Source organism: Microtus pennsylvanicus, chromosome 5, assembly GCF_037038515.1.
Source record: "Microtus pennsylvanicus isolate mMicPen1 chromosome 5, mMicPen1.hap1, whole genome shotgun sequence".
NCBI classification, from domain to species: Eukaryota; Metazoa; Chordata; class Mammalia; order Rodentia; family Cricetidae; genus Microtus; species Microtus pennsylvanicus.
In genome coordinates this window covers 126,005,408-126,020,108 of record NC_134583.1, presented here as the reverse complement: position 1 = coordinate 126,020,108, position 14,701 = coordinate 126,005,408, and the positions used below count along the sequence as shown (strand labels likewise).

General features: G+C 47.9%; 1 protein-coding gene across 3 annotated transcripts in view; it reads left to right on the top strand.

Annotated features, from left to right (window-relative positions):
• The window catches only part of Sh3pxd2a (SH3 and PX domains 2A), a 206,134-nt gene that overhangs the window by 38,188 nt on the left and 153,245 nt on the right, over positions 1-14,701 (top strand). For all 3 annotated transcript variants that reach the window (XM_075974339.1, XM_075974337.1, XM_075974338.1), the window contains exon 2: positions 6,730-6,810. In XM_075974339.1, the coding sequence (XP_075830454.1) occupies positions 6,730-6,810 (81 nt within the window). The remainder of the gene's footprint in view (positions 1-6,729; positions 6,811-14,701) is intronic.

Sequence of the window (14,701 nt, the reverse complement as noted above, 5' to 3'; positions counted from 1 at the left end):
AGTGATCATGAGCTGTTAAATATGATTTTACTGTCAAGGCTTTGGATTGGCAGAGACCCTAGTACTGAGTCAGAAGGATTTGTGTTTCGTCCCTTGCCCATTAGGAGTGTGGGTCTGGGACTGGTGAACATTCTCCAGTGTGCCTCCGACCACTCCGCATTGTTTGGAATTTCTTTCCTTGAATGAACCAGTCATTATCTCAGGACCTGGAGAGGGCAAAGCAGCTTGTGCTAATGGGGAGACGAGGGAGGGGGTGGACTCGCCCATGTTAAACAGATTAATGCAACATGTGCCAGGCTCTGGATTGTACTGTGCCAACAATTAGCAAACAAGGGTGGATATGATAGCCTGCTGATGGTGGACCACAGGCTTTGAGCCCTCCGAGACCTGACAGGCTCGTGGGGATAATGGGTCCCAGGTCACTGGAACAGCTAGAGGGTGTGAATAAGGGCCTCTAACATCAGGGACACCACTGCCACCTGAGAGCCATGGAAGACAATTATCAGCCCAGGGTTTGGCAGAGCCACTTGCGTTGGGAACAGTAGTCCTGAGGCCCTCTACCCAAGGGGTGGCTTGAATCTAGCTGACCTGGAGATTTACATGCCACTCTCTTTCCCAACCCCCGAGTCATATCTAAGTATGCAGGGGCTTTTAGAATGGAAAGGAAGGCCTTAATGTTATCTTAGATGGGCATCAGTTTCTTGACAAAGAACTTGGCATGGGACCTTCCTCAACAAGAAGTTAGTACAATAACCATGGGCCAAATGTGGACCCTTTTATTGGTTTCTGGATTGTGTTCATTCTGGCTTCTAGGGCCATAATCTTGAACCCAATTAGCCAAAAATAATAGGTCTCTCTCCATCCACTAGACTCTAGAAGATTTGAAGTGATCCCGTGACTTCCCAGGACCTAGAAATCAGCCCACTCTGAGAGCAATGTACCCCTTTGTTGTGTGGCTACAGCCTCAAGGCGGAACTTGTAGTATAAGAACTATAGTGTAGATTAGACGTCTCCCTAGTTGGCACCTTGACTGGGCAACCTTTGGGTGGTAAATACAGCTTGCCCAACGATGTGCCCAATGAAGTTCCCAACAATGTACCTATTCCTAGCCATCTGATCCCAGAGCCATAAGAACAGGTGGGGAAATGTTCAGTGGGGTTTCCATCTGGCCTGGGTCCAGGTTGGCTGGGCAGGGGGCCAGGGAAAATAAGGCCTTCCTCAGTAAACTGCCACCACGGTGTGCACCATATAGGGGTGTACGGCTCCCTCCACAATCCCTAACTCCTTGCTTCTTGTCCTTCTTTTGGTGACAAAGGCAGCAACAGCATTACTGACTAACCCCAAGCCTGTCTGGGGCCTTGGAGGAATAGTTGGGCCACATCTTTCCAGTCACTCATTGAGTTCAACCCATCCTGGATGCCCCGTGTGGACCGAGTTTGTTCTTGGTTCTCTGGAGCTGACCCAAAAGAGATTTACACCAGGGTCATGCAAATTTACTGACCCACAGGGAAGTTCAGAGGAGCTTGGTTCATAGCGGACAGCAGAGCCCACTGGGCAGACAAGGTCAGAAGGCTGGGATATGGTCAGGCCATGTGTCTTGATTGAGCAGATAGCTTGACCTCAGAATGGGAGGTTGAGCGATGAGGTGCTGTGTCCCTGCTGCAGGCTCTCCCCTTTAATGTGAGCTGCAGGGGAGAATGATAGTCTGGCTAGTTGACAGGGAGCCGGGCATGGTCACTGGTCTCTAAGGAGGTTTCCTGGTTGCCTGCCATCTGCCTGAAGCGACTCGAGCCCTTGAAATGGAATCCGTGCATTTTTAAAATCCAGAAGGAAGGGAAACGCCACACAGGAAACATAAGCCCCCGTAACTGTGTTTGGAAGCATGGTGTTTAATTGCCAGCCCTTTCTTGAAGTCCAGCTACTGGGTAATGTTATCTGGCAGCTTCTGAAACCAGAGGGGCTTTATCTGTGCGGGTAAACAGAGCTGGCTTTCTCCAGTGACCTCTGCCCTTTCCCCCCAACACCTGCTCTTTCTCCATAGTTATCTCTAAAGCAGGACCAGCCCGGAGGTCTTCAAGAAGCTCTGGTGTTGGGATGGGGTTGCTAGGGTGAGGCTGGAATGCTGCACATCCGTCGCTCATCTGGAGTGATAATCTAGGCTAAGGCGGGGAAGAAATCCAGGCAGATAGCAAGCATCTTGTAGAGAAGAGAGGACGGGTCTGGAGTTCGTCTTCAGATCTCTGGTCGCATCTATGGGAGGGTGGTGACTAGTTCCAAGGCTGGGGACCTCTGGCATGTCGCAGCAGTTGGGAAACACCTGGGGGTGGGAGTGTCCGGAGTCTCCCAGCTAATGTAGTGGGTACTATGAAGTGAGATCCAGCCGGGGCTGGCTCCAGAATTCTCTCCTTACTTGACAAGCCACTGCCTTGAGACAAAAGCGGCCTCTTAACATGTGCAATTCCTGCATCGACTACCAGGCCTGCCTGCATCTTCCAGCAGCCAGGCCCCAGCCTGTGATTTACTCTCCCTGGGAGGTGAAAGGGAAGCCACTAATTACCACACAGGAAGGAGCACAGGTGTTAAGCCCCAGTTAAGTCCTTCCTCAGCTCTGCTTCACAGGCCCAGGAGAATGGTGGACTTTAATGGCCTGGAGGCAGGCTCACCTTGTTCTGTCTCCTCTGGTGGGCGTGGCTACATCTGCTCCCTGTCTAGGGACCTGCAGCAAGGGGATATTCAGGTGAAAGAGTGGAGGGAGCAGTAGGGTGCCCTTGTGAAAACCCAGCTCCTCTTCCACAGTAGCCTGGAGTTGGCCAGCTTTTGCTGTCTCCCTGAACCCTGATCTGTCTGATTCCCCAAGTTCTGTCTCTGGTTGGCTCTCAGTGTGCCTTTGACTCTTCCTTGTTCCTCTAGGGCAGTGGTTCTCAACCTTCCCAGTGCTGTGGTGACTCCAACCATAAAATTATTTTGTTGCTACTTCCTAACTGTAATTTTGCTGCTGTTATGAATTGTAATTTAGATATCTTTTGGGGTCATGAGCCACAGGTTGAGAACCATTGCTTTAGGCCCCTTCCCTCCAAAAAGGTATCCAGACTTTTCCAGCCATTTGAATGAAGCTTTCAAAGATTCGTTTTGTTTTGGAATTTTTTTTTGTTGTTTGGTTTTTTGTGGGTTTTGTGTGTGTGTGTGTGTGGTTTTTCGAGACAGGGTTTCTCTGTAGCTTTGGAGCCTGTCCTGGAACTAGCTCTTGTAGACCAGGGTGGCCTCAAGTTCACAGAAATCCACCTACCTCTGCTTCCGGAGTGCTGGGATTAAAGACGTGTGCCACCACCGTCCAGCAAAGATGTTTATTCTTACCAAGTTATTTGTTTTAAATGCCCACAGACCTAAATTCACCTATAGAGAAATAGGCCTGTGACTGCTGAATAAATGTTCTCTCCAAGATTACAATTTAATTACTGTTGTCGGGATAGGAAAAGGAAGGAACTTTCGATAGGCCACAGCCTTCCGGGATGGATTCATGCCCTTGCCATGGAGCTGGGTTCATGGTGAAAAGGAGGAGTTAAGTCCATTTCCTCTCTCATCCTCCCTCTCGTGCCTAGCACGACTCTCCACCTCTGCCAGCACTGTGCCCTTGGACTTCCCAGCCTCGAGAACCAAATCAGTGTCTAGTGTGTATAATCTGCCCTGTCTTGATTTCTCAGAAAATTAGGAAGCAACCTTCCTCAAGACCTAGTAATACCACTTTTGGGTATATATCCAAAGGATGCTCAATTGTGCCACAAAGACATATGCTCAACTCTGTTTATAGCATCATTGTCATAACCAGAACCTGGAAACAACCTAAATACCCTTGACCAAAGAATGGATAAGGAGAATGTGGTATATTTACACAACAGCAGAAAAAAATAACGACAGCTTGAATTTTGCAGGCAAATGGATGGAGCTAGGAAACATCATTTTGAGTGAGGTAACCCAGACCCAGAAAAACAGTTATCACATATACTCACTCAAAAGTGGTTTTTAAACATAAAACAAAGAAAACTAGCCCACAAATCACAAACAGAGAGAACTTAGACAACAATGAGGACTCTTAGAGAGACATACATAGATCTAATCTACATGGGAAGTAGAAAAAGACAAGATCTCCTGAGTAAATTGGGAGCATGGGGGGGGGAACCTTGGGAGAGGGTTGAAGGGGAGGGGAGCAGAGAAAAATGTAGAGCTCAATAAAAATCAATAAAAAAAATAATTTGCCCTGCTTCAGCCAGTGGCAGAAAACTAAACCTCCGGTATGCTGAAGAGATGGGGAAAGGACTCAGATTTGGTCCAAGTCTTCTACTTTGAATTTTATTAGCTGTGTGACTTTACTACTTAGCATCCCTGAGCCTCACCTCCTCCTACACCATATAGGGATAATCATTGAGAAGAATAAGTGAGCCGATACGTGTAATTCTTTATGCCATATTGGCATATAGTAACTTAGTTACCTGAACACGAGCTATCATTAAGTTGTCTAAATATTTTGTAATAATTATTGTATAAGTGTTTGCATACGGCATAAAACGAAGCATATGCACATACACCTGTCTGCCTGTGTGTTGGTCCGTGTATTTATTTATGTTTATTTTTTTCCTCTGACATGGTCTTACGTAGCTCAGGCTGACCTTGAACTCTTGATTACCCTGCCAACACCTCTCAAATACTAGAATTATCAGTGCCCACCATTGTGCCTGGCTTTAAAAAGAATTACTGTTTTCACTGCTGAGACCCAAGTCCAAGGCCTCAAATATGCTGGACGAATGTGTAGCCACTGTACCCAACTCATATGTAATACAATAAGCCAGTAGTTTATTCTGAGCTCATATGGGCAGGGCTGCCTTTTATTTAATGTTTTTCTTACTAGGACTTCTGCGCATCATCTCTGGCTGGGGACATTCCTCCTGATTTCTGACTTTATGTGCTCTCCTTGGTTATCTTTCATGACCAAGACACCTTAGAAAAGAAAACACTTAATTGGGCATATGATTTCAGAGAGTTAAGAGTCTGTGATGGTAGAACAGAGGCGCTGGGAAGGCAGCTGGAGCAGCTGCTAAGAAATCACGTCTTGATCCACAACCACAAGGTGGAAAGTGAGACCCACAACTGAGAATGGAGTGAGTGATCTGAACCCTCAAAGTCTGCCCCAGTGACGCACCTCCTCCACCCCTCCAACCGGGTCATGCCTCCTCATCTTTCCCAAACAGTTCCGCCAACTGAGGACCAAAGCAATCAAATATATGAGCCTATGGGGGCCATCCTCATTCAAACCAGCACACCGACTGCTGTAGCATGGAAGGGGTGAGATACAGGATTCAGAGAGTGTAGCCTTGACTGAGCTACCAAGCACCAGGCCTCCTCTGCGCGGTTGTGTGCAAGTTCTCCTCTCCCCAGCTGCGGAGTTGTGCCAGTCTGACTGCTTCTCTCTGCTGAAGTTCCTTCTTCGTTTAGCCCAGGCCCTGGCTTCTCTGACAGGGAGGTTTTCACTAGAAGAGCCCCACAGACCACTGGTGTCTGAGTCGTACACCAGCAGCCTCAAACCTGAATGTCTGCAGCTCTGGAGTGATTCTGATGGACATTCAGATGTGTCCCCCCTTGCCAGGGGAGATCAGCAGAATAACCCTATGGTATGTGTGTGCAGTCTCGGGGCCTCTGGCCCGGTGTAGAACTGGAACAAGCCACATTGTGTGGTCAAGGCGCTTTCTCCTCTCCCCCAGAGACCTCCTGAACCAGGTAGCGTTTCGTGGTGGCCTGAAGCTGCAGCCCTGTGTAGCTTCCCAAGAGTCAGCCTGGACTTGGTGTACTTGCCCTGTGAGGCACCCAAGGAGAAACTTCCTTGTACTCCATCCCACCTCCTCTGTGAAGTCAATACTTGTGCCAGACTCGTCGGCTTCTTGGTCAATGTAACAACCCTCTCTGTGTATGTTCTCTGTGAAGGGCAGACAGCCTGTCGTCAGGAGGCTGAGTTGAGCCACACATCTCTGAAATCTTTATGGTCGCCAGAAGCTTCCAGAGGGAGTGCTGGACTGTGGTGGAGTAACCTGGCTAAGTATCCTGAGGCCAGGTCTGCTCTTGGGGGGTTTTGAAATATGAGGATCATGGATCTGCAATTTGGGAAGAGCCCTCTTAAAAATCTCATTCACTCTGAAGTTTGAGGACCAGTGGAAATCAGCTATTTAAAAAAAAAAGTGCCAGATGGTGGAGGCACAAGCCTTTAATCCCAGCAATCGGGAGGCAGAGACAGGTGAATCTCTGTGAGTTCAAAGCTAGCCTGGTCTACAGAGTGAGTTCCAAGACAGGCTCCAACCCTACAGAGAAACCCTGTCTCGAAAACCAAAACAAATAAACAAATAAATAATTTAAAAAAATATAATGGCCTCAATTTTATGTTTATTACATACAACACATACTAACAAAATGATACTTAAACCGTTTGTTTTAACCTTCTACAAATAGAATCTTGATTTTCATTTTACTGAATGCTTCTTCAGGTATTTGGAGAGAGAGAGAGAGAGTATTGGCATACATTGTAGCTATCGTCCACAGGGTCCTTGACTGTGAGCCAGGCTCTGGTGACAGATGAGAAAACGATGGTCTTGGCTGTGGACCTCCTACAGCAACATTAAACAACACCTGACCCCCCTTAGATCCCAGTCTCGCTCATCCGCTCACTCACTCTTCCTTCTCCTGCAGGTATATATTATCAACGTGACCTGGTCCGACTCCACCTCCCAGACTATCTACCGGAGGTACAGCAAGTTCTTTGACCTGCAGGTGAGTTGACCAGAGCCAAATGCTGGCCTGAGCCCCTAATGGAATCCTGTCTTTCATGCCCACATTCCACTGGAAAGCCTGAGAAGAGCCAAGGGCCAGAATCCAATCTGGCACTGAGGGGCAGATGAGGGAATCCCCACAGAGCCGCCAGACTTGTTGCTGTCCCGACTGTTGCATGCAGATACTCGGGTTTTTTCCTTTTCCATGATGGTCCTTCACAGTCTTGCTTTGTCATTCTCCCTTGGCCTTGGGGTGGAAACCATGCGGAGGCCAGAAGGCTGTTGTGGATCCTCTGGCCGAGTGACTTCTCTGTAAACATCCATGAAGAGACACAAACCACTGATCATTGCTAGTAAAGAAAAACAAACACACAGAGGAGACCAAAACAAAATAAGCAATTTATAGAACTGCATGCTGGGCATACTGCCTGGTCTGCCTAGCTACCCAAACAAGGTACTTACCACCCAGTTTGTGCGTGTAGATGGTGTGTGTCCCTAATCCATACAGGCATGTTCCTTGAGCGAGATAGTAATACATAGCCACACATTATAATAAAACACAGCTCTCTGGTGCGGGTTGATTCATTTTAGGGTCTTTGGGTGACAAGTGACTATTTTACGGTCACACTGGCTTAGATACGAGAAGCTCATGCAATTGACCAGATGGCGAGGAGGACACAGGGGCAATGAGGCTTCCGCAAAGCCCAGACTAGGCTCAGCTCTTCCTGTCTTGTCTCTGCCGAAGAACTTAGCTGGCAATCGCTCTTGAATTTCATATCATATCAACACCGTAGACACTGACTGTCTCCCTGTTCCAAGTTGATAAATCCCAAGGAAGACTTTGATTGACTTTGATTGTGCCTTCTCTGGGCCAATCAGAATGCCTAGAGGTAGAGCGTCTTAGAGCATAGACATGAACCCTAGCAGGGTGGGGGCGAGGTGTCACCGTTGTGTATCACTGTGAATGGGTAGCACCCTTCCTCTGTCTGTAAGGAAAAGCTGAGATACTCAGGTTCTTCCTTAGGATGTGAGCGTAATTTAGACCCACACACAAAGGAGAGAAATTCGTGCCTAGCCTTCGCAGCCAGCAGATAGTCCTTCCCTTTAGCCCTTAGCAGTAGACAGTCTTGGAGAGGCAGAGGCAGGCCTATCTGTTTGTGCATTGATACCTGCTTTTATCTCATGATCCTTGTCTCTCCGTTTATGAGACAAGCTTTTAAAAAACACCACGTTCCCAGATTATGGGTCCTTTAGGTTCAACGGTGTGGGATTGGCTGTGTCACTGTGTGTGGGAGTGGGCTCCCTCGGCTCCTGCCGTCTGCCTCATCTCCTCTCAGTCTCCTTTGGTCTCTCCAGGATAAGCTGGTGGGATTTGCCCACACCCCATCAATGGGTACAGTGTGTGGGGACAGGAAATGATAATGCAGTGGGGCCGAGTGTGGACCCTGAAAGGGCTCATTGATGAGTTGGAAGGAGTCTAGAAGCCTGGGGAAACTTCCAAATCAGAATTTCTATTCTGGTCCCACCCCCTCCCAAGTTATAGTCTCTCACAAGAAAGGAATGCCGCCCCCCACCCACCCCCACCCTGCTCGAGGACTCTCTTCCTCCTATCACTGTGAGAAGGGACACAAGCTTGGAGTAGCTCTGTGATGTGCTGGCCCTGGTCCTGGAATGACTGTGCTTGCGACCAGGCTTGTCTGTGCGGCTCATCCTCTAGCCCCGTGTGTACCTCCTTACGCTCAGTTAGTTTCAGATCAGAGGTATTTATTTATTTGTGGTGGGCATGTGTCTGCCACATGTGGAGGGTGGAGGACATCTTGAGGGAGTTAGTTTTGTCTGTCTGTTCTGTGGGTTCCAGGGAGTGAGCTTCAGCCCCCAGGCTCGGCAGCAAGCATCTTTACCTGCTGAGCCATCCCTCTGGCCCCAAAGATACTTTCAAGCCAGGCATGGTAGCACATACCTATAATCTCAGCACTAGGGAGGTAATGCAGGAGGATAAGGAATTTAAGGCTATCCTCAGCTACATGTCTAGAGGGCAGCCTGGGCTACTTGAGACCGTGTCTTTAGAAAAAAAGGAAAACATTAATTTTTGGTTTCCATTCTGAGTGTGTACAGATTCTTTTCTTTGTCAATATTCCCTAAACAGTACAGTGTAGCAGTTACTTGCATAGAATGAGTTCCGGGGCATTCGTTTAATCTTTGTGGCATTAATTCCTTCCCTTGTTTTCATGACTTTCTCATTTATTGGGGTTGCTGGTCTGACAAGATGACTTCACAGGTAAACGCTTGATTCTATCCCCAGCAACTGTCAACTGAGCATGCCCATTGGAACAGCTGTCCCAAAGCGCCTCCGAAAGCCAGGTTAGACTCCAGAGATGGAGTCAAGAACATCTTAGATGTTGAGGTGGAAACGGGAAAGGCAAGGGTGTTTTCTTCTAAGGATAACTTACTACTCAACTCTCCGTGAGCTGGAGAGGGACAGCTGATTAGGGGATGGACTCATGGCCATGTCTGTAAGCTTGGCTATAAAGGGTGAGTTTGAGGATGTAGTCAGGTTAGGCAGGAGGCAGGCAAGGGACCACAAATGCCCCTTTAAAGTCGTCTTGTCATTTGACATGTCTCCCCTAGCGCCACCAAAGAAGGACAGGAAAGCTCCCAGGCTCTGGCTCCATTGGGGGCTGTTTCACAACCTGGCCTGCCAGGCACTGGGCTGCTGTAATTTCTCTGCAAACATTAGCTCATGTGCTGTTGGCCCCTGAGATCCCTTGGCAGAGAGTGCAACTGGGTCAATATTTGGTCAGAGCCAGAAGAGCCCTTGAGCTTCCCCCGCGCCCTTGGAAGACAGTCGAGAGAGCTGCCTGGGTCTACATATTTGCTCTAAGGGCTAAAACGGTTTTGAAGAGCTTTTTATCTCTCTTCCTTATTCATCTCTCCTGCACTTTGCACCCGCACACCCGACACAGAGCCGCTCTCAGTTTCCAGCTCTTGAATTAGTGGTTAGTGATGGGTGGACAAAGTTATAACCCCCGAATCATTAATATTCGACTCTGGAATAATGTGCTAGGGGCTGTTATGATGTTATTTATGGAGATTCATGGATCACTGCATTTTTAGAATTAGAGTCCTCTCTCTGCTCTCTGTGTGTGTGTGTGCGTGTGTATGTGTGTGCATGTGTGTGTGTGTGTGCGCGCGCACGCGTGTGTAGTGTATGCAGGTGCATGCACCTGTGTTCAGATATGTAGAGAAGATGTTAGGTGTGAGATGTCTGTCCTATTTCCACATTATTCCTCCGAGATAAATTTTTCATTGATAGCCTGTCTCTGCTTCCCCGCCCCAGCTCTGGGATTGCAGATGCGTGCAGCCATGCTCAACTTTTTCCATGAGTTTTTGGATCCAAACTTAGGTCCTCACTACAACAAACACTGTTGCCCACTGAGCCATTTCTGCACTGAAGTCTCTAGAATTATAGGAGTTTTAATTTTAAGTCCTTTTACTTTTTAGGTTAAAAAACTGTTAATTTTTATATTAATGAGAAATTTTGTGTGTGTTATGCTTATGTATGTATGTATGTATGTATGAACGCCCATGTGTGTGCAGGCCAGATGTTGACATTGAGTGTCTTCTTCAATCCTTTTTCACCTTATTTATTTTGAGGCATGGTCTCTAACTGAATCTTGATCTTTACAATTCTGCTAGATTTGGTTGGCCAGGGAGCCCTAGAAGAACTCTTGAGCCTAGATGAGAGGCAGCAGGGTAAAAGCCTGGGAAGGTGGTTGCTGAGGGGCGTGTGTAGTGTGTATATGGTGTGTGTGATATGGGTTTTGTGTATGGTGTGTTTGATATGGGTGGTATGTATGTGTGTGCGTATGTGTGATGTGTGTATGGTGTATGTGATATGTGTGTGGTGTGTATGGTGTATGTGATATGTGTGTGGTGTGTATGTATGTGTGTGGTGTGTGTATGTGTGTGGTGTGTATGGTGTATGTGATATGTGTGGTGTGTATGGTGTGTGTGATATGTGAGGTGTGTGTGTGTGGTGTGTGTGGATGGCATGTGGTGTGTGTATATATGGTCTATGTATGGTGTGTGTGATATGTGTGCTGTGTATATATGTATATGTGTGTGTGTGTATAGGTCAGAGAACAGCATGTGGAGGTCAGTTCTCTCCTTCTCCTGTGGATTCCAGGATTCTAACTCTGGTTAGGCTGGGCCTGGTGTCTGATGAGACATCTCACCCACTGATATATAACTACTTTTGAAAGATCTAGAAGGGTGTACTCCAGATTGGCAACCATTATCTCTGGGTGGGCTTTAGGGGCATCAGTGGAAGAGAGGCTTAGTCAAAGGGGAACTTTAAGCAGAGCAGTAATTAGGGAGAAATCTGGGGAGAGGTGGGAAGTCAAAGAAAAATGTCCCTTGTAGTTGTTACAATAACAGAAAACAACAGGTTTGAAAAAAAATGTATCAAGACTGCATCTAGTAAGAGAAAGAAAATGAAAATAATAATTTAAGTTGCATTACCTCATTTTTCCAGGACCATCATTCTATATCATTCCTGTGGAATGTAACTACTTAGACCTCATTATAACTAACTCAGGGGCCTATCAAAATTATCTTGTCAAACTGGAATCTTATATTCAGATATTACTTAAAACCGTGAGCCGAGCATTGGAACAGGAAGCCGTTGGCAGCCTTGCTCTGGCCCTGATGAAGCGGTAGTGAGTCGGGCAGGGGGCACAGTGGTTAGGATGAGCAGCATCCGGGACTGAGATGGCTCGGTTCCAAGAACCAAGCTCCCTCTGATGAGTTTTTATAACCTCTCTGGGCCCCTATTTTCTTCTCCTCCTAAAATGAAGTCATTATAAAGACCTGTTTCCTAGGATAACAGAAAGAATGAAATGACAGATTCCATGAAGAGGAAGTCTTTAGAAGAGCGAGTGTAAGGGTCTAGAGAGGGAGGCAGAAATATCTCTTGAGTTTGGCCTTTGAAAACTTAACTCTGGGAGGAAATAGCCAGGGATCCCCAACCCAGCTGGGGAGGCGGGCTTCTTCCTGTGCCCTTAAGATGGCTTTCACTTTTGCCAGATAATGTGGTCTGCTCTTGTGCTGGAGAGGCACTGCGTGCATGCGTGCGTGCGTGCGTGCGTGCGTGCGTGCGTGTGTGTGTGTGTGTGTGTGTGTAAAGGATTCCCTAGAGAAACACTCTCATCTCCAAAGTCTTAATTACAAACCCACTTCCTCCCTGTTGTTAGGAAAGCACTGTTGCTGTTGTTGTTGCTGCTGCTGTTGTTGTTGTTATCGTTGTCCTTGTTGTTGTTTTAAAGTAGTTATTGGTCCACAGCTTTTCCTTACTCTTGGAGAGAAACATCTTATTCATGATGGAGCATGGGGACTCCGGGAGAGGCTCTCTCCAAGGACTTCACTGGTTCCTGGCAGTTTTCTTCCCTGGGAATTGGCTGCTGTTTCCTGTGCCTCTGGAACCCTAAGTGAACTCTAGCCTATCTCTTTCCTCTGGCAGGTCCTACCTGAGGGATAGTGTGTCAGGGCAGAGGGATGGCTGTGGAGGGGCAGGAGGAGAGGCCCCGATGAACCAGTCCCTGGAGGTCAGATGGCCACTCAGTTTTCCCCTTTGAGTTACTTGTGATCTGCTGGTGGTCGTGAAAAAAAGCTGAATGCCCCACCCCACCCCAGGCACATGAGGTTTGCAGCTCTCTGTGCCTGTAGGAACACTCTTATACAGGTGGGGCTTCTCCAGCTGGGGGGCTCAGAACCTGACTTGGAACACACGGGAAGGCTATGGCCAGAGAGGACAGTGTCAGTGAGGGTTCTTACATGTCTGTGAGAAAGAGAAACAGGACGAGAAGCTGAGGCTTGAGAGCCACGTTTAGAATGCTGCTCTTGGGAGAACTTTCTAGCTAGGCCAAGTCTCTGGATGCTTAGGGCCTGTTGGAGCCTCTGAGGCAGCCCAGAGTTGTGCGGCTGTTCCTGCACCTAGGTGTCTCCATAGAAACCGGTGCTCTCCTCTTTGACGGGGCTGTGCACACTGGATCCAGGTACCCACCACTCAAGTGCAGAAGTTCAACCATCTCCTGTTCCTATCAGATGCCAGGTCCAATCAGATCGCCTCTCCAGTGTGCCCTGGGAAATCCAAACCCGTCTCTGCCCTTTGTTGCTTCCTTGGCTCTTTCTTGGGGTCAGAGTGGAATTATTACCTCATGTTCAGGAAGTTCTTTCTGAGACAGGAAAATCATAACAGAAATTACAGTGTCTTTTGTTTTCCAATATCGGCATGGACTGCTCATTGCTTTAAAACGTCTAGGGGAAGTCTTGTAAGTGAGGACTCTTGGGGAGGGGTACTGTCTACACCCCAAGTCCTTCAGGACTGCTGAGACCATATCTCAGCTAGAGAAATCATCTGCATGTGACTGTCATACTTTAAAAGTTGCATACTTTTCATAAAACTGGTATTAACCATGGTCACTAAGGGATGGGTAGAATGTGTTTTGTAGTTAGAAGCCTTTAGAGGTGAAGGGAGGGTGATACGTAGCTGGCATTCAAGTTACTTTGTCCTAACATACCCGCAATAGACAACATTCATCGATCACACAATCTCTCCCACCAAGTCTGTGACAGATATTGTTAATTGGTCAGGTGCCATATGCATCTTAGAGTCTCTAAAAGAAAAAAATGAGGTCTCTTCACTCCCTATCGCTTAGCAAAGGACATTTGAGGTGAAACTAATTGTCCACCTCTGATCCTTCTCCTTACCCTTATTTGATAAATGAGGAAAGTGGACCCCATGGCTAACTTTGAACTTGTCCAAAAATCATAGCATCAGGGACCTGGGAAGGTGGCTCAGTCTTTTTGTTTTTTTCAAGACAGGGTTTCTCTGAGCTTTGGGTCCTATCCTGGAACTAGCTCTTGTAGACCAGGCTGGCCTCGAACTCACAGAGATCTGCCTGCCTCTGCCTCTCAAGGGCTGGGATTAAAGGCGTGTGCCTCCACTTGCCCTGCAAGCATAGGGGCCGATGTTACAATACCTGGAAGTTCACATAAGCGCCAGTTAGTGTAGCAGCTCGCCTGCAGTTCCAGCCTTGGAAAGTAGAGAAAGGATCCCCAAAGCAAGAGGGCTAACAGGAGTAGCCATATCAACAAGCTCTGAGTTTGAGAGACCCTGCCTCATTGGATAAGTTGGAAAAGCTGTTAGGGGCAATTACCAACATCAACCACAAGGGTCCACGGGTCCACTCATCCACACATATCTGTGCCTACCGGTGATGTATACACACATGGAAAAAATGGGAAAAAATAAAAAAGGAAACAGATAAACCTCCCCCAAATCATGACACCAAAAAGATTTGTGGTACCCTAGCTTGTAGTTCATTCCAGTTGGGGTGGTTCTAATTTGGGAAGGAGGGCAGGAGCCCCGATGCCTCACCGTCGCTGCCGAGATGGCTGCCAGTAGACGGTGGGAGCCAATTCCCTTGACTGTGCCGAGAGCAGGACTCTTGCTAGCTTCTAGAAAGGTCTGAAGCAGTCTCTCTCAGGCTCCATTGCTGCCTGGCTCTCGGCCCGTATCACCTCCCTCTTATTGAATAACAAACCCAGCTCCACCAGCGACCGTGTCTGTCTGAGTCAGCGCACACCACCTGTGCCTGCCTGGAGCTGCACACCTTGTTTTCCTGGTGTAAGGTATCGTGCCGGGGTGTGTTTGGGTATCCCGTCAGGGAGGCCTTGGAATGCAGTTGCCGCCCCGTGCACCTCCCTCCTCAGTTCCAGGCTCAAAGGCTTGGCCTAGAAAATTCAGTTTGTCTTCACCGAGCCCCATCCACCCTGTTTGGAGGAAGTGGGTGAAGAAATACATCAGCTGGCCGTGCACCCCTCCAAGCTGG